This window comes from Oncorhynchus gorbuscha, linkage group LG03 (genome assembly GCF_021184085.1).
Source record: "Oncorhynchus gorbuscha isolate QuinsamMale2020 ecotype Even-year linkage group LG03, OgorEven_v1.0, whole genome shotgun sequence".
In the NCBI taxonomy this organism is placed as follows: domain Eukaryota; kingdom Metazoa; phylum Chordata; class Actinopteri; order Salmoniformes; family Salmonidae; genus Oncorhynchus; species Oncorhynchus gorbuscha.
This window is the reverse complement of record NC_060175.1, coordinates 90145150-90172845: the sequence shown is the minus strand read 5'-3', so window position 1 is coordinate 90172845 and position 27696 is coordinate 90145150. Positions and strand designations below refer to the sequence as shown.

The window sequence follows — 27696 nt, the reverse complement described above, 5'->3', positions numbered from 1 at the left end:
GTGTGTCTCTTACCTACACCCCAAGATCCCAGTGCTTGGTGTGTCTCTTACCTACACCCCAAGATCCCAGTGCTTAGTGTGTCTCTTACCTACACGCCAAGATCCCAATGCTTAGTGTGTCTCTTACCTACACCCCAAGATCCCAGTGCTTGGTGTGTCTCTTACCTTGCATGATGAGAGGTCTTGTTTTGGAACCCCGCTGAGCCCCCCCATCCTCTCCCCCAGGAACAAGTGAAGAAGCTGGATGATGAGATCTGGGAAATTATCTCCAACTTTGGCAACAAAGGCTCTCCGGCAGTCTCTCCCCCTTCCCTCCTCCTCCTCCTCCTCCTCCTCCTCTTCCTCTGAGAGGAAGATCCCCAGCCACTCCTATCGTGCTGGGTCTCGTACCCCCATGAAGCCCTTCTCTCCCTCTTCCTCCCCCTCTGGTATTTCCTCCCTGGTACGGCCTACTAGGCCTCAGCCAGCCTCCCCCGGCCCCTCCCCTCAACTCCAGGTACATCTAAAATAACCCTCAAACATACTTATTTAGCTCATCCATATGTGTTATTGTGGTCGTTGCTGACTGATTTACTCTCTGTTTGGGCCTGGTCCTGCTGACAGACTAAACGGCGTGGGACGAAGAACATAGTGGGTCCTCCTAGTGCTCATAGTGGCCCCAGGCCTGCTGGGGTCTCCAGCCTGGTAGACATGACAGTGACAGGCTGACTGACTGACTGACTGACTGACTTGGCTTGCCAGTCGGCTAACTGGCTGCCTGATGGCCAGGCGAATGGCTGACTGAGTGACTGTGTGATGATTGACTGACTAACTGACTAGCAGACTGACTGACTGACTGACTGACTGACTGACTGACTGACTGACTGACTGACTGACTGACTGACTGACTGACTGACTGACTGAACGCATGCCCCTGCCCTTGGCACACACAGAGGAAACTGCCACCTTCCATGCGATAACATACTGTAGCCAGGAAGGTAAATCAACAACTGATCAAGTTATCGATTCATGAATCATAATAACTCATATTTCACAGGGTTATCCTGTACAGTTCACCATAGTATTGGCAAAGTGTTAGAGTCTATTTCAAAGAACAAGAAAGGGAGGATTTGGTCTGAAAAGAGCAGTTTGTGCATATATTCCATGGCGAACCAGGGTGGCAATTTCCTCTGGAAAGCACAGAGAACCCACTAATTGCTGTTAAAGTCATACTCTGTAATTGTGCACGTAAAGAGTAGTACTGGATCTGTAATTATAATTCTACTGTACAAGGGTCTAAACAAATACACCCGTCACACAGTCACCTTAACAAGCTATGATATTCCCATTACACACACAGAAATCTGTTGTTATAGTTGCTAGTCAATGCATGGTGTGAGTCTCACTTTGTCACCAAGTAGTAGTTAAGTAGCAAAGGTCCAAAATGTAAACCCTTTATCTAAAAGTTGGCTCTACTCTACTCTGTCATGCTTGCCTGCTTGCGATGCCTCTGTCTCTCTCCTTGCTTATCTTTTGATCTCTGTCTCTGGCTTGCTCTCCCATGCCTCTCCTTCCTGCTCTGCTCCAGTACGCTTTGGTCTACAAACGTTTCAGCTTGCACCCAGATGACACCCTCTACTGGCAGCTTCCAGATCAGTTCAAAGGGGATAAGGTAACAACAGTACAAGCCAGACCCAGCCCTCCTGCACCCTGCCTGGGTTGTTGCCCTCCTGTTAACTCCATGGCCACAGACAGAACCATCCCACCCCTCCACCTGAACTAACAGAGCAGGGGAAGGGAAGGACGGCATCACCTGACAACCCTGTAGAGTTTGGAGCTCCTGTTTATTTAAGTGATAATGCCCGACAAGCCGGTGTTTGGAAGATATATTGGCACGGGTGTTGTTAGGCCCGAGACGAAATCGAGGGACGGCAAACCATGCCAATATATCCTCCAAACACCGGGTTACCAACATATTCAAATAATGATTCACATGTTTTCATTACGAATGTTATTTTGATGAATTTATTCATATAATTTCATCATTCCACAAGATATAGTCCCGAAAAAATCTAGGGTTGCTATGCAAGCCAGCTGGTCATTCGTTCTATCGGTGTGGTTGCTAGAGACGAGACCGAGTCGTTCTGTATCTATGGATGCGACCCAGCCGTTCGTTCAAAATGTTCCATTGCCATACTGGCTGGCAACTTTCTTATCCCTTGCTTGCTAGCTAGCCAACTACGGCTAACTTACAGTCACCTAAAAAAGTGCAGCCAGAATAACAGCAAAATAGCCGCATTTGTTTTAAGCTGTTTTCTCGTGACATTTATTTGGATACATCCATAACAATGAGCTAATGAGAAGCAATTTCTCCTGGCATAGAAAATGTGCTCACTCATCAGGACACTGTTGTTCAGAGGAGCTAGCCAACAACACAGCTAACACAATCACTTCAAACTGAAGCTAGAAAGACTTCAAACTAGACTCACTTCATTTGGTTTGACCTTTTTTCAATTGGCCTTTCTTTGTATATATCCATAAAAATGATGCCAGCTGATTCATAATTTAGACTGGCTGAGAAATGCTGCCTGCCTGTCTGTCTCGTCCTGACTCCCAACACGTTCATTACTATGGGACAGCTGGAGATCGAATTTGAATATTAAAACAATATGGCAAAATGTCGGAGAGACAGACAGCAAGGTTTATACAAATCTCCACTGTTAAAAACTAAATGTTAGTCTAAAAGAAATGTGAGATAATGTCTAGATGCTTTTATAGTGGAGATCAAGATTATAAATTGCTTGGCTGGGCTGATGAGACAGTGTATTGCGCAGTCAGATGGAACAGAGTAAATAGGCATTTTAACATCATAGATTTAGCCGGTGGTAACTTGTGGAATAGACACCGGCTGGAATGCAGTTTTAACCAATCAGCATTCAGGATTAGACCCACCTGTTGTATAATGATTCATAATCACTTCTCTAAGGGGTCAGGCATGACTCATTTTGTATTGGGACCAATTCATGCCTAAAATAAATAGAAAGACTGATTAGGATATGAAATCTCTTTTGTAATAGACATAATCATAGATTCAGTCGTTTGCCTCTTCCTGAAACATTATAATGTTAGAGACCTATAGTCATGTTTGTTTGACGCTCAAAGGCTCATCAACAAAGTTCGATTTAGTATGCAACCTAATTTCTTTACCTTTACCCATGTTATAGGTGAGCTCCTACGGCGGTAAGCTGGAAGTACACCATCTCCTACGTAGCAGGACAGAGAGGAACAGCCATCGAGGACCCTGACATTCAGATTATTGTAAGTAGCTTTATGCAGCAAAGTTACCAACTTCATTCACTTTCATGTTCTATTGCTGCATCCATACATACAGTAGCACACTCCATCCCATAAGTTATCAACTGAAATCACTTCCATGTATTGTGGTTGCATCCATTCACCTGTCATTGATTGGTTCTCCTTTTCAATGATGCCCACAGGGAAATGACATCACGCTGGTGGCTCGTCAGCCATGGCAGAGGGGACAGGGGACAAGAGAGTCCCGCCAGTTTGAGGTTGTCTTCAGAGAGGTCAGTGTTCTACAGTAGTACAGATTATCTACATTTTATCATTTCAATTCAATAGAACTTTGTTTTCCCCAAACGGCAATTTGATTGCGACCATTATCCATCCATTCCTCATTGACACAGGTCACCCTAGCATCCTAGTAATAGCATAGTATTAACCTAACTCTGCTCTCTTTCTCCTGTAGGAGAACTGGCGTCGTCCAGACGGCATGCCTGCCACTCGGGAGCACCTGATGATGGTGCTGGCTGACCTGGATGACATCCTGGTGCGGGCCTCCTACTACACAGAGATGAGGTCCTCCAGCATCTCCGAGGTCAGCATGGAGGTGGCCGTGCCCAACTACAGCGGCCTGGCTCAGGCTCTAGAGGTGGAGCAGTGCAGCTGCCCAACTGCCTACCAGGGACTCTCCTGTCAGGTAAGAGGAGCTTTCTCTCTCTTTCTCTCTCTCTCTCTCTCTCTCTCTCTCTCTCTCTCTCTCTCTCTCTCTCTCTCTCTCTCTCTCTCTCTCTCTCTCTCTCTCTCTCTCTCTCTCTCTCTCTCTCTCTCTCTCTCTCTCTCTCACTCTGCCACAGGTGGCAATTTTGACAAATTACCCTCTTAAATCGTATTGTTATGTACATTTGAACACTCAACAGACTTATTTTTTACTCCCGGAGAAAGCATGTTTAAGGGAGGACCAGGCTCTATGTCCGGAAACCCACCCTTAGCGTGTCAAGTCCATGTGATGTGTGATGAAAGTTGTACCTCCTCTCCCCCAGGACTGTGCTCCTGGCTACACCAGAACCGGAGGTGGCCTGTACCTGGGCCACTGTGAGCTGTGTGAGTGCAACGGGCACTCTGACTCCTGCCACTCAGAGACTGGCATCTGCACGGTATGCAGCCCGGAGAATCTCTTTAAGGCAGTTGTTTTCAGAAATGTCTCACTTTTTTGATTTAACCTTAATTTATCTAGGTTAGTCTCGTTGAGACGTCTTTTTAGAGGCCTTGTAGAAGATAGTGGTTGTTTCGAAATCAGTACATTGAATAACATCTGAGTGTCTGCTCTCCCCCACCCCCAGAGCTGCCTCCACAACACCCAGGGAGAAATGTGTGAGCAGTGTGCCCCGGGCTTCTTTGGGGACCCCACCGCTGGAACCCCAGAGGACTGCCAGCCCTGTGCCTGCCCCCACACAGACCCTGACAACCAGTGAGTAGGCTATGTGCATTACAACAAATGGCTGTTACACACATAGACGTGCGCATAAACGCACACACTAACACTCGCAATGACTTTTATCTTGTGTTCCATTTTAAATGATCGCATTCATATCTCTTACCTCTCATATCTTTTAAATCAAATCAAATTGGTCACATACACATGGTTAGCAGATGTTAATACGAGTGTAGCGAAATGCTTGTGCTTCTAGTTCCAACAGTGCAGTAATATCTAACAAGTAATCTAACAATTTCCCAACAACTACCTAATACACACAAATCTAAAGGGGTGAATGAGAATATGTACATATAAATATATGGATGTACGATGGCCGACCGTCACAGGCAAGGTGCAATAGATGGTATAAAATACAGTATATACATATGATATGAGTAATGTAAGATATGTAAACATTATTAAAGTGGCATTATTTAAGGTGGCATTGTTTAAAGTGACTAGTGATCAATTTATTAAAGTGGCCAGTGATTGGATCTCAATGTAGGCAGCAGCCTCTCTGAGTTAGTGATGGCTGTTTAGCAGTCTCATGGCCTTGAGATAGAAGCTGTTTTTCAGTCTCTCGGTCCCAGCTTTGATGCACCTGACCTCGCCTTCTGGATGGTAGCAGTGTGAGCTGTTCTTATGCACAACACAATGCGCAGTGCCTGCATACAGCCCTTAGCCGTGGTATATTGGCCATATACGACAAAACCTTGATATGCCTTATAGCTATTATAAACTGTTTACCAACACAATTAGAAATAAATGTTTCGTCATACCAGTGCTATAAGGTCTGATATACCACAGCTGTCAGCCAATCAGCATTCAGGGCTCGAACCACCCAGTTTATAATGCTGAATTAAGTATTATGTACTTCATCTTTCTTCTCTGTGTATGTTCCAGGTTCTCCCCTACCTGTGAAAGCCTGGGTAACGGTGGTTATCAGTGCACTGCCTGCCAGCCTGGATACACTGGCCAGTACTGTGAACGGTAAGCTGACTCAACTCTACTTTACCTGTCTATTCTAGCCTGGTCCCAGATCTGTATGTGCTGTCCTGTTGACTCCTGTGGTCATTGTCATGCTAAGTGATCATAGGAGTTGGCCATACAGCAGAGACAGAGCTGGGACCAGGCTGCTCTATTCAGACTAACTTTTCAATGTTCTCTCTGTGGCATTCCACCACTGTCTGTCATTCTGTCGTCACATTGACTCGTTATAATTTTGTTTTTTCACAGCTGTGCACCTGGATATGTTGGAAATCCACAGGACAGGATTAAGTGTCGTCCATTCAACAGTAAGTGAACACAGTCAGCAAAAGAGCTGCACATAAATGTCTTTTCCCCATACTTGGTCAGGTCTCCCTTGGGAAAAAGGTATTTTGGACCCAATGGGACTACCTGTTAAAATAATAAACAAAATAAAATACTCTACTGTAAAAGTAAGAGTGGCTCTCTGTGATCCTTGCCAACTAACATTTGACCCTTAACCTCTGACACAGCAGTGGCAGCCTCTCTGGTGGTGAAGGTGTACCCTGAGAGGGTGTTGGTGGCCCAGGACAGCCCTGTGACCCTGCGGTGCCAGGTGACCGGCTCTCCACCCCACTACTACTACTGGTCCAGGGAGGACGGAAAGCCCGTCACCAACAGCGCCGGCAGACGCGGACAAGGTAAAGTATACAGATCAGGTCTAGGTAGTGGGGTGTGAGACATAGCCTAGTATAAGAGCAACACATACACTGATGTACACTGATGTAGTGTTATATAGTTGTACCTACAGTATACACTTCTCAGTGTATCCTTATACTGATGAAACATCCAGTACTAACTTTAGTAGAGAGCCCATTGAGTCCATTCCCCATGTTAATGTAAAGTTATTCTGCAGTTGAAGTCAAAGTTTACATGCACCTTAGCCAAATACATTTAATCTCAGTTTTTCACAATTCCTGACATTTAATCCAAGTAAAAATGCCCTGTTTTAGGTCAGTTAGGATCACCACTTTATTTTAAGAATGTGAAATGTCAGAATAATAGTAGAGAGAATGATTTATTTCAGCTTTTATTTCTTTCATCACATTCTCAGTGGGTCTGAAGTGTAAAGGGTGCGTGTTGGTAGCAGGGAAGTCAGGCGCAGGAGAACGAACTTGGTATAAACGGAGTCGTTTAATAAGTGCTGACAAAACTCCAAAAACCAAAATATACAAAATAACAAAAGTGGGTACAAAACCCGTCGCACACCAACACATAACTTGCACATCCCATACAATCAAACAATCTCCGACAGGGACATGAGGGTTAAATACACAACATGTAATTGATGGGATTGGAACCAGGTGTGAAGGAAGACAAGACAAAACCAATGGAAAATGAAAAATGGATCAGTGATGGCTAGATGGTCGGTGACGTCGACTGCTGAACACCGCCCGAACAAGGAGAGGGACCGACTTCGGCGGAAGTCGTGACATGAAGTTTACATACACTCAATAAGTATTTGATAGCATTGCCTTTAAATTGTTTAACTTGGGTCAAACGTTTCGGGTAGCCTTCCACAAGCTTCCCACAATAAGTTGGGTGAATTTTGTCCCATTCCTTCTGACAGAGCTGGTGTAACTGAGTCAGGATGTAGGCCTCCTTTGTCATGTTTGTCATTTATTGTCATGTCTTGTCCCTGTGCTCCCCATGCTATTCGTTTCCCTCTGCTGGTCTTGTTTGGTTCTATCCCTCTCTCTCCCCCTCCCTCTCTCACTCTCTCGCTCTCTCTTCTCTCTGTCGTTCCGTTCCTGCTCCCAGCTGTTCCTATTCCCCTAATCATCATTTAGTCTTCCCACACCTGTTCCCGATCCTTTCCCCTGATTAGAGTCCCTATTTATTCCTTTGTGATCCGTTCCTGTTATCGGTTCCTTATATTGTATTCACCATGCTGTGATTGCGTTTCGCCCTGTCCTGTCGTGTTTTTGCCGTGATTGTGTATCACCCTGTCCTGTCGTGTTTTGTGCCTTCATCAGATGCTGCGTGTGAGCAGGTGTCTCAGTCGACAAAAACACGGCCTGCGCCTACCCGAAGCGACCTGCAGTCTGTGGCCGCTTCTCCAGTTGTTTTCCCCTCTACAAATCTAGAGGATTTCTGTTATTCCGTTTTGGACTTTAATAAACTCTGTTTCTGTTAAGTCGCGTTTGGGTCCTCTTTCACCTGCATGACAGAAGGAACCGACCGAGGAATGGACCCAGCGACTTCAGACGCTCGTTACACTGCCGTCGAGATCCAAGGAGCCATGCTCGGCAGACACGAGCAGGAATTGTCTGCTGCTCGCCATGCCGTGGAGAACCTGGCCGCTCAGGTTTCCGACCTCTCTGGACAGTTCCAGAGTCACGTCTCGAGCCACCTGTTACTCCCTGGCCTGCCGAGCCTCCAGAACCCAGGGTTAATAACCCACCTTGCTACTCCGGGCAGCCCACTGAGTGCCGCTCCTTTTCACGCAGTGTGAGATTGTGTTCTCTCTCCAACCCCACACATACTCTAGAGAGAGAGCTCGGGTTGCTTACGTCATTTCACTCCTTACTGGCCGGGCTCGAGAATGGGGCACAGCTATCTGGGAGGCAAGGGCTGATTGCTCTAACAGATTCCAGAACTTTAAAGAGGAGATGATTCGGGTTTTTGACCGTTCAGTTTTTGGTGGGGAGGCTTCTAGGGCCCTGGCTTCCTTATGCCAAGGTGAACGGTCCATAACGGATTATTCCATTGAGTTTCGCACTCTTGCTGCCTCTAGTGAGTGGAACGAGCCGGCGCTGCTCGCTCGTTTTCTGGAGGGACTCCACGCTGTGGTTAAGGATGAGATTCTCTCCCGGGAGGTTCCATCAGATGTGGATTCTTTGATTGCTCTCGCCATCCGCATAGAACGACGGGTAGATCTTCGTCACCGGGCTCGTGGAAGAGAGCTCGCATCAACGGTGTTTCCCTGCTCCGCATCGCAACCATCTCCCTCCTCTGGCTTTGAGACTGAGCCCATGCAGCTGGGAGGGATTCGCATCTCGAATAAGGAGAGGGAACGGAGGATCACCAACCGCCTGTGCCTCTATTGCGGAGTTGCTGGACATTTTGTTAATTCATGTCCAGTAAGAGGCCAGAGTCCATCAGTAAGCGGAGGGCTACTGGTGAGCGCTACTACTCAGGTCCCTTCATCTAGATCTTGTACAACTATGTCGGTCCATCTACGCTGGACCGGTTCGGGTGCTACATGCAGTGCTTTGATTGACTCTGGGGCTGAGGGTTGTTTCATGGATGAAGCATGGGTTCGGAAACATAACATTCCTTTCAGACCGTTAGACAGGCCTACGCCCATGTTTGCCTTAGATGGTAGTCATCTTCCCAGTATCAAATTTGAGACACTACCTTTAACTCTCACAGTATCTGGTAACCACAGTGAGACTATTTCTTTTTGATTTTCCGTTCACCGTTTACACCTGTTGTTTTGGGTCATCCCTGGCTAGTATGTCATAATCCTTCTATTAATTGGTCTAGTAATTCTATCCTATCCTGGAACGTTTCTTGTCATGTGAAGTGTTTAATGTCTGCCATCCCTCCCGTTTCTTCTGTTCCTACTTCTCAGGAGGAACCTGGCATTTGACAGGAGTGCCGGAGGAATATCATGATCTGCGCACGGTCTTCAGTCGGTCCCGAGCCAACTCCCTTCCTCCTCACCGGTCGTATGATTGTAGTATTGATCTCCTTCCGGGGACCACTCCTCCTCGAGGTAGACTATACTCTCTGTCGGCTCCCGAACGTAAGGCTCTCGAGGATTATTTGTCTGTGTCTCTTGACGCCGGTACCATAGTGCCTTCTTCTTCTCCGGCCGGGGCGGGGTTCTTTTTGTTAAAAAGAAGGACGGTACTCTGCGCCCTGCGTGGATTATCGAGGGCTGAATGACATAACGGTTAAGAATCGTTATCCGCTTCCCCTTATGTCATCAGCCTTCGAGATTCTGCAGGGAGCCAGGTGCTTTACTAAGTTGGACCTTCGTAACGCTTACCATCTCGTGCGCATCAGAGAGGGGGACGAGTGGAAAACTGTGGCGTTTAACACTCCGTTAGGGCATTTTGAGTACCGGGTTCTGCCGTTCGGTCTCGCCAATGCGCCAGCTGTTTTTCAGGCATTAGTTAATGATGTTCTGAGAGACATGCTGAACATTTTTGTTTTTGTCTATCTTGACGATATCCTGATTTTTTCTCCGTCACTCGAGATTCATGTTCAGCACGTTCGACGTGTTCTACAGCGCCTTTTAGAGAATTGTCTCTACGTAAAGGCTGAGAAGTGCTCTTTTCATGTCTCCTCCGTTACTTTTCTCGGTTCCGTTATTTCCGCTGAAGGCATTCAGATGGATTCCGCTAAGGTCCAAGCTGTCAGTGATTGGCCCGTTCCAAGGTCACGTGTCCAGTTGCAGCGCTTTTTAGGTTTCGCTAATTTCTATCGGCGTTTCATTCGTAATTTCGGTCAAGTTGCTGCCCCTCTCACAGCTCTTACTTCTGTTAAGACGTGTTTTAAGTGGTCCGGTTCCGCCCAGGGAGCTTTTGATCTTCTAAAAGAACGTTTTACGTCCGCTCCTATCCTGGTTACTCCTGACGTCACTAGACAATTCATTGTCGAGGTTGACGCTTCAGAGGTAGGCGTGGGAGCCATCCTATCCCAGCGCTTCAATAGATGGTATAAAATAAGTATATACATATGATATGAGTAAGTCTGACGATAAGGTTCATCCTTGCGCTTATTTTTCTCATCGCCTGTCGCCATCTGAGCGCAACTATGATGTGGGTAACCGTGAACTGCTCGCCATCCGCTTAGCCCTAGGCGAATGGCGACAGTGGTTGGAGGGGGCGACCGTTCCTTTTGTCGTTTGGACAGACCATAAGAACCTTGAGTACATCCGTTCTGCCAAACGACTTAATGCCCGTCAAGCTCGTTGGGCGTTTTTTGGCTCGTTTGAGTTTGTGATTTCTTACCGTCCGGGTAGCAAGAACACCAAGCCTGATGCCTTATCCCGTCTGTTTAGTTCTTCTGTGGCTTCTACTGATCCCGAGGGGATTCTTCCTTATGGGCGTGTTGTCGGGTTAACAGTCTGGGGAATTGAAAGACAGGTTAAGCAAGCACTCACGCACACTGCGTCGCCGCGCGCTTGTCCTAGTAACCTCCTTTTCGTTCCTGTTTCCACTGTCTGGCTGTTCTTCAGTGGGCTATACACAGCTGTCAGCCAATCAGCATTCAGGGCTCGAACCACCCAGTTTATAATGCTGAATTCAGGCGCTCTGCCAAGTTAGCTGGTCATCCCGGTGTTCGAGGCACTCTTAATGCGTCTATTCGCCAGCGCTTTTGGTGGCCGACTCAGGAGCGTGACACGCGCCGTTTCGTGGCTGCTTGCCAGCCTGGACTGCGCGCAGACTAAGTCGGGTAACTCTCCTCCTGCCGGTCGTCTCAGACCGCTCCCCATTCCTTCTCGACCATGGTCTCACATTGCCTTAGACTTCATTACCGGTCTGCCTTTGTCTGCGGGGAAGACTGTGATTCTGACGGTTGTCGATAGGTTCTCTAAGGCGGCACATTTCATTCCCCTCGCTAAACTTCCTTCCGCTAAGGAGACGGCACAAATCATTATTGAGAATGTATTCAGAATTCATGGCCTCCCGTTAGACGCCGTTTCAGACAGAGGCCCGCAATTCACGTCACAGTTTTGGAGGGAGTTCTGTCGTTTGATTGGTGCGTTCAGTCTCTCTTCCGGGTTTCATCCCCAGTCTAACGGTCAAGCAGAGAGGGCCAATCAGACGATTGGTCGCATACTACGCAGCCTTTCTTTCAGAAACCCTGCGTCTTGGGCAGAACAGCTCCCTGGGCAGAATATAAACAAAATTCGCTTCCTCTTCGTCTGCTACCGGGTTATCTCCGATCCTTCAGAGTAGTCTGGGTTACCAGCCTCCTCTGTTCTCATCCCAGCTTGCCGAGTCCAGCGTTCCCTCCGCTCAAGCGTTTGTCCAACGTTGTGAGCGCACCTGGAGGAGGGTGAGGTCTGCACTTTGCCGTTACAGGGCACAGACGGTGAGAGCCGCCAATAAACGCAGGATTAAGAGTCCAAGGTATTGTTGCGGCCAGAGAGTGTGGCTTTCCACTAAGAGCAACCTTCCTCTTACGACAGCTTCTCGTAAGTTGACTCCCGGTTCATTGGTCCGTTCCGTGTCTCCCAGGTCGTCAATCCTGTCGCTGTGCGACTGCTTCTTCCGCGACATCTTCGTCGCGTCCATCCTGTCTTCCATGTCTCCTGTGAGCCCTTTCTTCGCACCCCCGTTCGTCTTCATGCCCCCCTCCCGTCCTTGTAAGCGCACCTATTTACAAGGTACATAAGATTATGGACATGCGTTCTCGGGGACGGGGTCAAAAATACCTAGTGGATTGGGAGGGTTACGGTCCTGAGGAGAGGAGTTGGGTTCCGTCTCGGGACGTGCTGGACCGTTCGCTCATCGATGATTTCCTCCGTTGCCGCCAGGATTCCTCCTCGAGTGCGCCAGGAGGCGCTCGGTGAGTGGGGGGTACTGTCATGTTTGTCATTTATTGTCATGTCTTGTCCCTGTGCTCCCCATGCTATTCGTTTCCCTCTGCTGGTCTTGTTTGGTTCTATCCCTCTCTCTCCCCCTCCCTCTCTCACTCTCTCGCTCTCTCTTCTCTCTGTCGTTCCGTTCCTGCTCCCAGCTGTTCCTATTCCCCTAATCATCATTTAGTCTTCCCACACCTGTTCCCGATCCTTTCCCTGATTAGAGTCCCTATTTATTCCTTTGTGATCCGTTCCTGTTCCGTCGGTTCCTTATATTGTATTCACCATGCTGTGATTGCGTTTCGCCCTGTCCTGTCGTGTTTTTGCCGTGATTGTGTATCACCCTGTCCTGTCGTGTTTTGTGCCTTCATCAGATGCTGCGTGTGAGCAGGTGTCTCAGTCGACTACGGCCTGCGCCTAATTGTTTAAGCGACCTGCAGTCTGTGGCCGCTTCTCCAGTTGTTTTCCCCTCTACAAATCTAGAGGATTTCTGTTATTCCGTTTTGGACTTTAATAAACTCTGTTTCTGTTAAGTCGCGTTTGGGTCCTCTTTCACCTGCATGACATCCTTGCTCGCACACGCTTTTTCAGTTCTGCCCACAAATTGTCTATAGGATTGAGGTCAGGGCTTTGTGATGGCCACTCCAATACCTTGACTTTGCTGTCCTTAAGCCATTTTGCCACAAGTTTGGAAGTATGCTTGGTGTCATTGTCTATTTGGAAGACCCATTTGCGACCAAGCTGTAACTGATGTCTTGAGATTTTGCTTCAATATATCCACATCATTTTCCGTCCTCATGATGCCATCTATTTTGTGAAGTGCACTAGTCCCTCCTGCAGCAAGGCACCCCCACAACATGATGCTTCAGCTTGCAAGAATCACCCTTTTTCCTCCAAACATATTGTGGCCAAACAGTTGTATTTTTGTTTCATCAGACCAGAGGACATTTCTCCAAAAAGTACAATCTTTGTCCCAATGTGCAGATGCAAACCGTAGTCTGTATTTTTTATGGCGGTTTTGGAGCAGTGGCTTCTTCGTTGCTGAGCGGCCTTTCAGGTTATGTCGATATAGGACTTGTTTTACTCTGGATATAGATACTTTAAAAATGAGTTTTAATGACTCCAACATAAGTGTATGTAAACTTCCGACTTCAACTGTATATTCCTACCTGTTCTTTCAGGAGAGGAGCTGCATATCCCCAGTGTTCAACCCAGTGACGCAGGCATCTACGTCTGTACCTGCAGAGACCAACGCAACACTAACAGGAGCCGCGCTGAGATCATCGTCACAAGTACTACTTGTTAAATCATAAAACAGTTACTGATTGCACAAACATATTGAATTTCTAATAATTTTGTGAGTATTTTTTCAGTGATCTTAGTCATTTGTTGAATAGTTAAACTGTCTTGGACTTATAAGCTTTTTTTAAAGTTTTGGCTCCAGCTAAATGTGGTCAAAGCTGAGATACAGTAAGTAATACATTTTTGGGGCTTTTAAATGTTTACTGAATGGTTTCTGTCTCCAGCTGTCTTATCCAAACCCATTGAAGTGACCATTGAGGAGCCCAAAGCACATAGCGTCACAGTTGGAGCAACAGTCAGCTTCATCTGCACAGCCAAGAGCAAGGTAAAACTGGCTTCCAACATGGAGACATTAACACAATCAATTCTATTTATTTGGATATATATTGGCTGGTTGGCATTGTGCTTAATAAATTTGGCCATGGAGAAAATGGTAGAAAACCATATTATTAGCATATTATTATACAATTGTCCCCCTTTTTATTGGCCCCTCTGTTGCATTGCTTTCTCTCTTACTTGTGTTTACTTCACATCTTGTACCCATCTGTCCCCTCCCCTCCCAGTCTCCAGCCTACACCCTGGTGTGGACCCGGCGGGGTAATGGCAAGCTGCCCAACAGAGCCATGGACTTCAACGGCATCCTGACCATCCAGAACGTCCAGCCTGAGGACGCTGGCATCTATGTGTGTACAGGCTCTAACATGTTTGCCATGGACGAGGGTACAGCCGTCCTCTACGTGCCAGGTTTGTGATCCCAGACAGGCTCCATCATGCTGTTAGCCATCAGCCTCTTTACACCACCCTACAAGCTCTATTCCTCTCCTCAGCCCTTCCTTGAATGGTGCATGCCCCTGCTTGCTTTGGCTTTGCCTCCGTCCCCCTATATAATGCACTGCGTTAAATGTGTTTATCTGTTCGCACCCTAGCTTCTGGCAAACAGCATAACCCCTGTCACTCTGACTCCCAACCCCCACTTTTCTAAATTCAGACAACCTCTCTCATGTCAAACCCCGTGTTAGGTTCTAATTCTTTATTCTGATGTTTATTCTGCCCGGAGGATCAATACAGCTGCATTAGACAAAAACATTTTCACACAGGCACTGATATTTAACTGTTCCTCATAGGCTGAGTCTCCTCCTACCCATCTGTACAAACATCGTTCTTTACTGCTAGGCAGGACACTAGTGCTACGGGCATAACATTTGATTTCTCCCTTAAGGTCACCTGACCTGACCTCAACCCCCCTCCATCACTAATCCATGGGTCTCTCCCCTTATTAATGCCTGACACATGTAATCGCTTCCCTGCACTCAACACATTCCAAGCTTAATTGCACACACTATATGCCTTACACTACACTTTTGGTGTAGACCCTCTAAACCTCAGCACTCCATCAGTGACGTTAATAGGTATATTTCCTATTCTCAGAACCCAACACCTTCAAATATCTCCCTACGCTACTTGTTTCCCTGTTTCTGATGTTGGTGTCTCTGTCTTTCTAACATTGATTTGTCCATCTTACTCTGTGTAAAATCTTTATGGATCCAGGGGCAATGTACAGCTTGTGGATAATATAATTATTTTATTAGGAAAAATAATTAAAAGGGCCATAATTGTAAGATATGTGTATGGTTTGTCCAAGAAATCATAGCACACAGTAGTCCTCAATGGTAACTTTTCAATCACTACTACACTAGTTTCTGCCTATTTCCTTACTAGCAGGGTGTTGGTTATTTGGTATCTTTCCTGAAGTCTGTAACCCTGGCTGGGACTGGTGGTGGTTTCTCCTTGAGCTGTAGTGGTTGATGAGGTACATGGATGACAAGATGGGTGCTTAGTGACTGACTGGGAGGTACCAACATTCAAAAATGACTTCAGCCTATCACCACCGAGGCATAAATGCACTTACAGTATAGTAAAAATGACTGAAATTGATTCTATTTACACAATCACAATCCCAATCTCAACCCCCTCTCGAGGGTGACGTGAGGATCACATCGGAACAGAAGCAATCCCACTCTGTATAAAAACCAGATCCTTTGTTTCTTTCCTGATTGTTTTGATGAATGTTAATGTTGACAATGGTGCTATCAGCCTTGTAGCAGAAGATACCTGTGGTTGAACTTTAAACTTTAGGTTAGTAGTATATCTATCTATGGCTGCTTTTATTGTCTGTTATCTGGATGGGAGTAGTAAGAGGGTCCAAGGCATTGCATTGCCAATTGTAAGTAAGGCGTCTTGTTTTGCATCGTACTATCCAGTAAGTGTTAATTAGACTCAAAGGAAATGTGTTGAAGATTTGACTTGAAATGTGAAAGATCATTGAGACTAGTTTGATTTCAAGGCTTTCATAAATCAACTTGCGTATGTCACACGTGTTGTATCAAATTTGTATTGCAGTTCAAGATTTTAATATTTTTAAAATCAAGGACAAATTATATTTTTTTAATTGATTCACTTTTTTAAACCTAAATGTTATCCAAACATAATATATCAAATTTGATCAAAGTTAAATAAAAGACTACATACTTAGATTTATATAGCGATATATTAGTTTGTTTCTTGGCTAGTAATTGGTTTGAGCGAACAGGCAGTACTCATCCATTTATTTGAAAATAAAGGCATGGTTTACATTTATTTTGAGAACAGATCAAATTTTATAATAATTTTCAATATTTTGTCTTTGCATTTTTATGTTTTAAATGTTTGTCATCAAACATTTGTTAAATATATTTTGTTGTTGTTGATATACTGTATCTTATTAAGAGAAAAAAGAGAGATTCGGTGGCTGAAATATGCCAATTCAAATCTCGCTAGTGGGCCGATAGAGACAGAATGCGCAATCCACAGACCGTTTGAGATGCCTCATCATGCTACTATGTTATTTTAGTTTGAACTTTTCATTTAAACTTTTAGAACTATTGTTTTACACTGTATTTAAATCATCTAGATATCCAAAGGTGTTGTTTCAAAGAGATTGTACTTTACACTATACTATGTACTGATTAGATTTTTAAAAATAACTAACTGATGTAACATACTAATATCACACTGTATTTTATTTATCTTAACTGTGAACATTTTTGTGAAAGAGATACATTTGATTAAAGTAGTGATAGAGACCAAAGATATGACAGAGTCATGTGGAGTGAGATTTCAATGGAACAGAAGATATTACCTCCCTCAGGGTACAAGGCACCAGACCTTCGTACATAATTTCTTTTGGATGTATTGTAAATCAAGTCATTTGTAAGGTGTTGATGTAATGGCATTAATGACTATCAGACCCTTCGTCACTATGGCCTACTTGTCAAGGATAAGCCAACCCACCATTGTTTAAACCACAAGCTGTATATGGTTGAAAACATTAAAGAGAACCATTCTTGAGAACTGTTCTAAAACAAATCGAATGGTTCAATCAATGGAAGTAAAGTTTTTACAACTAGTTTGTGTAACTACTAACCTGCATGCTCTGTATGTGGCTCTCAGTTCTCTTTGTGCTTGTTTGTACTCAGTCCGACCATACCGTTTTCATTGTTGTGTTCTTGTCTCATTGTGTTCTGTGCATGTTTGTGAAGTAGAACTAGTTGACTTTAAATCCAAAGGTTCTCTCGCTGAGTAGACACATTGACTGTTACACCAGCAAATGACCAGAGTTCATATCAGTAACACATTTTATACAGAAGAGAAGATATTTAAACACAGCACTGTATGTTGTATGAACACAATGGCACAATCTCCAAGGTGATATGCCCTTAATCTTAACCAGTATCCACAGAACCATATCCCGGAAATCACACAATTACTAACATTGTATCCAAGGGTAAGTATGTGATGATTGTGAATATAAAACTATGAATGCAATAGCACCATCTATGTCCATCATAAAAAAGACACCTCTTACTCTTTAGCCTGCATGGGATGTAATGTCTGGATCAGAGGACCTCAATATCACGTGTCTCTAAATCCCAGAAAATTGACAGAGCTCTTTGAAGACATGGGCTAGTGTTCTAAATAGCCCAATTATATTTCCTGATCTGAATTGGAGAAACGATGTGAATACTTTGAATACATGATGGGAAAGGTGGCGCCTATTGTGTTCAAGTTATGTTATGTTTATGTTCCTTGCCGATCATTCCGCTGTTGTATTGTTGTGTCTTGTGCATTTTGGAAAATTGCTGGCATAAGAAACACCAGGCAGTACTTGGATGGACCACAGCATTCTGAGTACTGATTGAGCCACAGACTCAGTGGGAGGTGCATTGGATGATGATTCCAATGCCAGTGTTCCATCATTGCCATGGAGACTCACCTGTCAGTTTGCCTGTCCTGTCCTGTCCTGTCCTTCCTTCCTCCTTTCCCCATTTCCAGAGGCCTCACAGACTCCGACGTTTTACACAGCCTATGAAATGTTTGAAGGACATAGAAAGCGTAAGTGGGCATGGCATGGCCACACCTCTCCACCACACCTCCACCTCATCCCTGGAGGGCTCCTCCCTCTCTCTGTCACGCATGCATTCATCTACCTTTGCCTTCAGCATGGATGTGGTGGTCTGGTAATGCCCATGTACAATCAACCATAGGTATTACATACAGTTCAAACTTCACATAAAGTTATAGGGTTATACGGTTATATGGTTATATGGTTAACTGAACTATCAACGTACTATAGGTTAGAATGCATCTGCAGAGGTATTTATTCAAATGTAAAGATGCAATTCTTATTGCTTGCTCTGCATTTTGTCTCCTCAAACATGCAGTATATGAATAGACAATTCTCTTGAAAACATATGTTGACATACAGTATCATGATAATACAGTTGAAGTCGGAAGTTTACATACACTTAGGTTGGAGTCATTGAAATTCGTTTTTCAACCACCCCACACATTTCTTGGCAAGTCGGTTAGGACATCTACTTTGTGCATGACACAAGTCATTTTTCCAACAATTGTTTACAGACAGAATATTTCATGTGTAATTCACTGTATCACAATTCCAGTGGGTCAGAAGTTTACATACACGAAGTTGACTGTGCCTTTAAACAGCTTGGAAAATTCCAGAAAATTATGTCATGGCTTTAGAAGCCTCTTATAGGCTAATTTACATCATTTGAGTCAATTGGAGGTGTACCCGTGGATGTATTTCAAGGCCTACCTTCAAACTCAGTGCCTCTTTGCTTGACATCATAGGAAAATCAAAATAAATCAGCCAAGACCTCAGAAAGAAAATTGTAGATCTCCACAAGTCTGCTTCATCCTTGGGAGCAATTTACAATCTCCTGAAGGTACCACGTTCATCTGTACAAACAATAGTACGCAAGTATTAACCACGCAGCAGTCATAGCGCTCAGGAAGGAGATGCATCTCCTAGAGATGAACGTACTTTGTTTGCGAAAAGTGCAAATCATTCCCAGAACAACAGCAAAGGACCTTGTGAAGATGCTGGAGGAAACAAGCACAAAAGTATCTATATCCACAGTAAAACAAGTCCTATATCGACATAACCTGAAAGGCCGCTCAGCAAGAAAGAAGCCACTGCTCCAAAACCGCCATAAAAAAGCCAGACTACAGTTTGCAACTGCACATGGGGACAAAGATCATACTTTTTGGAGAAATGTCCTCTGGTCTGATGAAAGAAATATAGTTTGGCCATAATGACCATTGTTATGTTTGGAGGAAAAGGGGGAGGCTTGCAAGCCGAAGAACACCATCCCAACCATGAAGCATGCGGGTGGCAACATCCTGTTGTGGGGGTACTTTGCTGCAGGAGGGACTGGTGCACTTCACAAAATAGATGCCAACATGAGGACGGAAAATGATGTGGATATATTGAAGCAACATCTCAAGACATCAGTCAATGGGTCTTCCAAATGGACAATGAGCATACTTCCAAAGTTGTGGCAAAATGGCTTAAGGACAACAAAGTCAAGGTATTGGAGTGGCCATCATAAAGCACTGACCTCAATCCTGTAAAAAATATGTGGGCAGAACTGAAAAAGCGTGTGCGAGCAAGGAGGCCTACAAACCTGACTCAGTTACACCAGCTCTGCCAGGAGGAACGGGCCAAAATTCACCCAACTTATTGTGGAAAGCTTGTGGAAGGCTACCCGAAACGTTTGACCCAAGTTAAACAATTTAAAGGCAATGCTACCAAATACTAATTGAGTGAATGTAAACTTCAGACCCACTGGGAATGTGATGAAAGAAATAAAAGCTGAAATAAATCATTCTCTCTACTATTATTCTGACATTTCAAATTCTTAAAATAAAGTGGTAGTCCTAATTGTCCTAAAACAGGGCATTTTTACTAGGATTAAATGTCAGGAATTGTGAAAAACTGAGTTTAAATGTATTTATCTAAGGTGTATGTAAACTTCCCACTTCAACTGTATCTGTTCATAATACTCTTGACACCATGTAGACTTTAGTTATGATAATACCGAATAGATTGTACATGAGCATTACTAGGTCTTGCCTGGCTCGTCTGGCTACTTATGGTATGGGTCCACTGGTGCAGGTGCAGGTGCAGGTGCATGCTCATTCATGTGGGAAGCTCCTCTCAAATGTTGAGTCCATTTACCAACTTTACTTTTCACCCATTAAGTCCCTCATGCACTTCATCTCAGGACCCCTCCGGTTTTCCATCTGTACAAGACATTCACACTCACTTTTTTAACACCACACTAGTGTACGACAACAACTAATGCACATTTTAGTACAGTCATCTGACCGAGATCAGATCTCCATCTTTATGTTACATACTAAATACTACATACTAAATATGACATTCTGTCTTATTATTCTATCTAGACTTGAGTAGTTAGCTTGTTCTCTTCAATCAGCACTCAACACAGAGGAGACACCACCCACACTTTCTCCATCTGCATTCTGCTTGACAGTCCCACACAGGGACACACACTGGTCTGGAATAGCTGTCATTGTGTGCTTCAAACATCATACTGTGCCTCATACACCACATCACGATCATGGCTGTTAGCTCTCTGGAGCCCAGGGGGAGAACTATCTGCCATTCCTCTCATCATGCTCACCTCCCCCTCGACAGATATCATCCTTCAACCGTCCATCACAGTGAATGTTTCAATAAGGTATACTCTATACTTAATGGCCTGTTGTAACCTCACCACCTACTTACTGAAGTTCTCTATTCTATATTACTAATTTCACACAGTTCAGACAATATTGAGACAAGCTAAATCATTAGATCAATTTGAGATAGTGTACTAGTCAGTGCCCAGCCTCTCAGAAAACAAAGATGATGAAATATAGTCAGTCTCTCTCAGGTCAAGTGAGTCCCAGACCCAGACCAGGGCTTATCTCGGAGCTTAGCCTGATAGTCCACCCTGGACGCTGAAAGGGGGCTTTATTTTGCTCTGTCGCCCTGGGATCAGATGGGATTCAATGTGGCTGGGGATCAGCGGCCAGCCAAGCTGGCACAGAGAGCTGTGCCCAGAGAGTCATGTGCCCTGCCAATGCAAACCTGCCACCTCTCATCTGTGTCGGCTGCAGAGAGGGCCCTGGCTGCCAAGGGGTCATTTCTAAGCGTAGGCCACGTACCCAGCCCTGTCCCACCACCCTCTCTCTGCCCTCCCTCATTAACATTGACACATAGACACAGTCTTGGCCTGAGTGAGTCAGGACCCAGCCCTGCTGATCTACAGCCAACATGTACACTAAACTGATGTCACTTGATTCTGTAAAGTACTGGTCTGGTAGCAGTAAATGGAATGGCATCAAACACATGGAAACTATGCGTTTGATGTATTTGATACCATTCCACCTATTCCGCTCCAGCCCTTGCTACGAGCCCGTCCTCCCCAATTAAGGTGCCACCAACCTCATGTGTCTGTTAGCCATTAATACCCGCAAAATGTTAAAGCCCCTTTCTGCAGAAAAGCCCCTGCCCTTTGTGAACATAAACGCCCCATACTTTGGGGTCTGTCTAACTGTTCTCTGCCTTATTGTAGCTGCCGAGGGGGCCGAGCCAGTGGCTACCGCCACTCCACCTGTCCTGACCATCCAGCAAGGAGGCCGCGCTGAGTTCCGCTGTACTGTGACTGGCAACCCGACCCCTGCCATCGAGTGGTTCGGTAAGGAAGGCTGTAGCTAGCGGTACACCTACAGCATAAACTAAGCCAGTCAATTAGTTTAGTCAATTGCTGGCTAAGTCAATTAGCAACACATTCATTTGCATGTATAACACCCTGTTGTAATCCTGTATTTGAATAGCTGTTTATAGAAGTATACATTCACACTGTATAATGTCATAACTGACAAAAGGGGGGGGGGGTAATCTTATGTGTTTCTAGGTGGAGGTCCTGGTAACAGAATGAGCCCCAATGCTGTGGTCCATGGAGGAGTACTAACCATCCCTGCTGTGGAGAGGGGGGATGAGGGGGAGTACGTCTGCAAGGCCCTCAACACCCATGGAGAACACACAGCACGGGCTGTCCTCTACGTACACAGTGGGTCTCAACACAAACAGCAGGCCAATGTCACAGGTTCATGGGGTGGTATTCTTACTTGAGATCTACACGCTTTACTCAAGTTGTTGCGCAAGTCTTCTATTGAGATCGTTGAAGGATTTATGGATGCTCTGAGGTCTGAGTTGTGTGTACTTATCTCAACTGTGAATATGCCCAATATTGTTGTTCATCACTAGTTACCACATCCACAAAGTAATTACTTCTTCAATTTATCTTCTTAAAATATGATTTTAAACCACAGGAGGTTGGAGGCACCTTAATTGGGGAGGGCAGGCTCGTAGTAATGGCTGAAGCCATTACTTTCCATGTGTTTGATGCCATTCCATTAGCTCCGTTCCAGACATTATTATGAGCCGTCCTCCCCTCTGCAGCTTGACTGTTTTAAACCTAACCTTAACCTTGACCTCACTGCTAACCTTATACCTAACCCTAACTTTAAATTAAGACCAAAAAGCACATTTTTGTTTTCATGAATTTTTACAATATTGCCCATTTTGACTTTGTGGCTGTGGTAACTAGTGACAACCCATATTGTCTACCAGTCTTGTTGGGTCCTCATTTGGGCATATTCTGTGTTCTTCCTGTGTGTTTAAATGCTTCAGGTGCCAGCCTGCCCCACGTGCAGGTGAGCCCCCAGAGAGTGGACATCCATGAGGGGGAGACGCTGAGGCTGTACTGCCGGGCTGGAGGCACGCCCAGCCCCGGACTCACCTGGAAGAAACAGGGAGGACAACTTCCTCCGCAGGTAAACAGTGGTCCTTTCTACCTGATACTTTCTGTCTAGGATATATACTGATCTTAAGAGTAGCTACATAGAGTGCCTTCAGAAATAATTTATTTATAGCCCTTTATTTTGTGGTGTTACATCCTGAATTTAAAATAGATTTTTCTTTGTCACTGGCCTACACACAATACCCCATAATGTCAAAGTGGAATTATGTTTTTCAAAATGTTTACAATGTCTTGAGTCAATAAGTATTCAACCACTTTTTTATGGCAAGCCTAAATAAGTTCAGGAGTAAACATTTTCTTAACAAGTCACATAATAAGTTGCATGAACTCACTCTGTGTGCAATAATAGTGTTTAACATTATTTTTTAATGACTAGTTAATCTCTGTACCCCATTCATACAATTATCTGGAAGATTCCTTAGTCAAGCAGAGAATTTCAAACAAAGATTTAACCACAAAGACCAGGGAGGTTTTCCAATGCCTTGCAAAGAAGGGTAGATGGGGTATTGGTAGATGGGTAAAAATACAGAAGTTGAATATTAATTACACTTTGGATGGTGTATTAATACACCCAGTTGTTACAAAGATACAGGTGTCCTTCCTAACTCAGTTGCCAGAGAGGAAGGACACTGCTCAGGGGTTTAAATAAATAAAAATATAAAAAATGAAAAAAAATCCTAGAGGAAAACCTGGTTCAGTCTGTATTCCAGCAGACACTGGAAGATGAATTCATCTTTCAGCAGGACAATTTTTATTGTATTTTTATTTCACCTTTATTTAACCAGGTAAGCTAGTTGAGAACAAGTTCTCATTTACAACTGCGACCTGACCAAGATAAAGCAAAGCAGTGCAACAGAAACAACACAGAGTTACACATGGAATAAACAAGCGTACAGTCAATAACACAATAGAAAAAAAGAAAGTCTAAGTACAGTGTGTGCAAATGGCATGAGGAGGTAAGTCAATAAATAGGCCATAGTAGCAAAGTAATTGCAATTTAGCAGATTAACACTGGAGTGATAGATGAGCAGATGATGATGAGCAGATGATGGTGTGTAAGTAGTAGTGATACTGATGTGCAAAATAGCAGCAAAGTAAATATAAACAATATGGGGATGTGGTAGGTAGATTGGGTGGGCTATTTACAGATGGGCTATGTACAGCTGCAGCGATCGGTTAGCTGCTCAGATAGCTGATTTTTAAAGTTAGTGAGGGAAATGTAAGGCTCCAGCTTCAGTGATTTTTGCAATTCATTCCAGTCACTGGCAGCAGAGAACTGGAAGGAAAGGCGGCCAAAGAAGGTGGTTGGCTTTGGGGGTTACCAGTGAGATATACCTGCTGGAGCATGTGCTACGGGTGGGTGTTGTTATCGTGACCAGTGAGCTGAGATAAGGCGGAGCTTTACCTAACATAGACTTATAGATGACCTGGAGCCAGTGGGTCTGGAGACAAATATGTAGCGAGGGTCAGCCAACTAGAGCATAGCAGTGGTGGGTGGTATAAAGTGCTTTGGTAACAAAACGGATGGCACTGTGATAAACTACATCCAATTTGCTGAGTAGAGTATTGGAAGCTAGATGACATCGCCGAAGTCGAGGATCGGTAGGATAGTCCGTTTTACTAGGGTAAGTTTGACGGCGTGAGTGAAGGAGCCTTTGTTGCGGAATAGAAAGCCGATTCTAGATTTGATTTTGGATTGGAGATGTTTGATATGAGTCTGGAAGGAGAGTTTACAGTCTAGCCAAGGCCAAATATATACTGGAGTTGCTAACTAAGATGACATTGAATTATTCCTGAGTGGCCGAGTTACAGTTTTGACTTAAATCTACTTGAAAATCTATAGCAAGCTATGATCAGCAACCAATTTGACAGAGCAAAAATGTTACAATCCTGGTGTGAAATAGACCTACCCATAAAGACTCACAGCTATAATCGCTGCCAACGGTGCGTTTGCAAAGTATTTACTCAGGGGTGTGAATACTTATGTTAATAAGATATTTCTGTATTTGATTTTCAATACATTTGCAAACATTATTAAAACCATGTTTTCACTTTGTCATTATGGGGTATTGTGTGTAGATAGGAGAACAAAAAAATATTTGATTCCTTTTCGAATTTAGGAATGTGGAATAAGTCAAGGGGTATGAATTCTTTCTCAACTCACTCACTGTATGTATTGTGTACAGCAGGGGTGTCGAACTCACTTTGCCCCGGGGGCCGCATTCAGTCTTCAACAAGGTCCGAAAAATGTGTTAGATTTCCTTGCTGTCCAAATTTGCCAAAAATTGTCCTTTATCCATTGTTTCTAGAAAAAACTGGCTGTCTAGTGATTATTAGCAAGCTGGATAGTCAAGAAACTCTATGAATATAGATCAATTACCATTTCTACACAGCTTGGATTTGGTTTTATTTGGCCGGATTGGACCCCCTCGTGAGCCGGATCCGGCCTGCGAGCCATATGTTTGACATCCCTGGTATACAGTATTTAGTGCTGGTATCTCACCATGCTATTGAAAGGGTTGTGTTGGTGAAAAAGTGAATTCTGGTGTACAGTATTTTGACCAATCTTCATTGTTTTTTTCCTTCTTGTGTTTCCTTCCTCCCTTTTTTTTATTCCCACCCTTTTTTCCTTGACATTTTGCTCAGGCCATTCCTTCTCACGGTTTCCATCAGTTTAAAAGCAACAGTCTCGATGTGTTACAGAGACGTATTGAGGAGCTGCAGGTCTGTCCATCTGTCCTGTCTTTACGTCTGTCTGTCTATCTATCTGTCTCGTCTCTTACTTCCCACCTGTTGTCCTCTACTGACCTTGCCTAAACACACTGTCAACTAAATGCATGATCAAACGTGTCTTTGATTCATCATCACACACAGTAACTGCCATTAATTCACTACAAGCATATAGCTGCTCACAAAGTCTCCATGAGAAATAGTAGTTAAGTATTACTGGTAAAAACATCATCAACAACAACAATAGCAAGCCGGGTGTGAAGCTCTACTTATGGCATGGTTTAGTTGTTTTAGTTTTATAAATGTTCCATCCATCCATCCATGTCCTTCATTTTCTAATTTATCCACCATCGTTAGAGATGGGGGGAAAATGTATATAATTAATACCTGTCACAATATTATTTTTGGATTTATATTTGGCTCCAGGTATCGATTTGTAAAAAAGGTTTTGGCTACTCATGCCAGGCACTTGTCACCTCGAGGGGCTTTGGGTTAGTCCCTCCGTACCTCGTGTCTCCTCCGCCAGCCGATGCTCAGGGTTCTGTTTTGTTCTGCCTCAGACAGCTTCAGCGTTGTGTCAGCTTTTCCCATGGGGACTCAGGCTCTGCCGTGCGGCCACGCAGAAATTCTGTGTACTTTAGCAAATGGGTTGCTTTGAAAACTTGTGAATGGGTTCAGACACACATTGAGCCGGCTCTGCCTCAGCCACTGCTCACTTTAGCCAGGCCCTCACGGTTGACTAGGCCGGAGCTAAGCAGCTTTGTCCACGGATGGAAGGCACACTACCACCACCCCTAGGATATTGTAATCCACCCAGCCCAGCCACATCCCTTTAAATTTTCTCTCCAGACACACCCCTTTAAATTCTCTCTCTAGAGTCTAGACACACCCCTTTAAATAATGTCTTTAGGTGTACTCTATTCTCAGCTGTAACACTGGCCACTGTTCACGTTGATGGTTGTAATACTCTATGGTTGTAAGGTTGTAAATTATATTAAGGTCCACTCTGTCCATTATAGTTAAAGTGTAAAGTAGTTGCTTAGCCTTGATTTAGTGAGTGGTTGTAAGTACGAGTTAACATCTGTAATGCATTACCAGGGATTTCATACTGTACAGAGGAGCTTTGTAGTATTGCTTGAAAGCATTGTATTGGCTCAAAGCACTATGTCTAATATGTCAATTCCCTAACAGTTTCCCAGTCCTGTCATCATTGTACTGAATCATTTTAACAACTCAACAACAATTATTTTAAGTATACAAAAGTATACAATAACATGTGCTACTATACCTACTGTACTGTATGCTACTGTAATGTATCCTCCTGAAGTGTATGACTACCTACTGTAGTGTATCCTGCTGTAGTGTATGACTACCTACTGTAGTGTATCCTACTGTATTGTATCCTACTGTAGTGTACCCTACTGTAGTGTATGCTACTGTAGTGTATCCTGCTGTAGTGTCCCCTACTGTAGTGTATCCTACTGTAGATTATGACCAACTACTGTAGTGTATCCTACTGTAGTGTATCCTACTGTAGTGTATCCTACTGTAGTGTATGACTACCTACTGTAGTGTATCCTACTGTATTGTATCCTACTGTAGTGTACCCTACTGTAGTGTATGCTACTGTAGTGTATCCTGCTGTAGTGTCCCCTACTGTAGTGTATCCTACTGTAGTGTATGACTACCTACTGTAGTGTACCTACTGTATGTCATTGGTAACTGTTTCAATAGTGATCATTATTTGTTGTCAAATTAACATTTTTAACTGTGAAATCATTATAGTAATGTTTATATACCTTAACATTACTTTTCTCTTCAACCAATGATGAATTGGTTAGATTTTATTGTTTTATTTAATGCAAAGCACAGCAATAACTGAAAAGCCATTTTTAATGATCATAATACAAACGTTGTTAGAACGCACACACCATTGAACAATGCTATATTCTGTATATGCTGAAGATCCACCCTGCTGTGCTTTTGTTTGTATTGATTTGAAATTATATCAAGTGTGTCTATTGTTTGCACCTTTGTGGGTTTACACAGTGGTTATACAATGTTTAAACAGTAGGTGTTGGTCCAGAGGTAAGAAATCTGCTGTA

General features: G+C 44.1%; 1 protein-coding gene across 1 annotated transcript in view; it reads left to right on the top strand.

The window, feature by feature from the left end:
- The window catches only part of hspg2 (heparan sulfate proteoglycan 2), a 225051-nt gene that overhangs the window by 153895 nt on the left and 43460 nt on the right, over positions 1-27696 (top strand). Inside the window, 17 exon segments of the mRNA XM_046344359.1 lie at positions 3204-3227; positions 3229-3297; positions 3477-3566; positions 3749-3979; positions 4323-4436; positions 4623-4750; positions 5660-5746; positions 5993-6051; positions 6256-6423; positions 13505-13615; positions 13850-13950; positions 14189-14369; positions 17997-18056; positions 21611-21733; positions 21953-22108; positions 22732-22874; positions 25508-25585. Of these exon segments, the coding sequence (XP_046200315.1) occupies positions 3204-3227; positions 3229-3297; positions 3477-3566; positions 3749-3979; positions 4323-4436; positions 4623-4750; positions 5660-5746; positions 5993-6051; positions 6256-6423; positions 13505-13615; positions 13850-13950; positions 14189-14369; positions 17997-18056; positions 21611-21733; positions 21953-22108; positions 22732-22874; positions 25508-25585 (1923 nt within the window).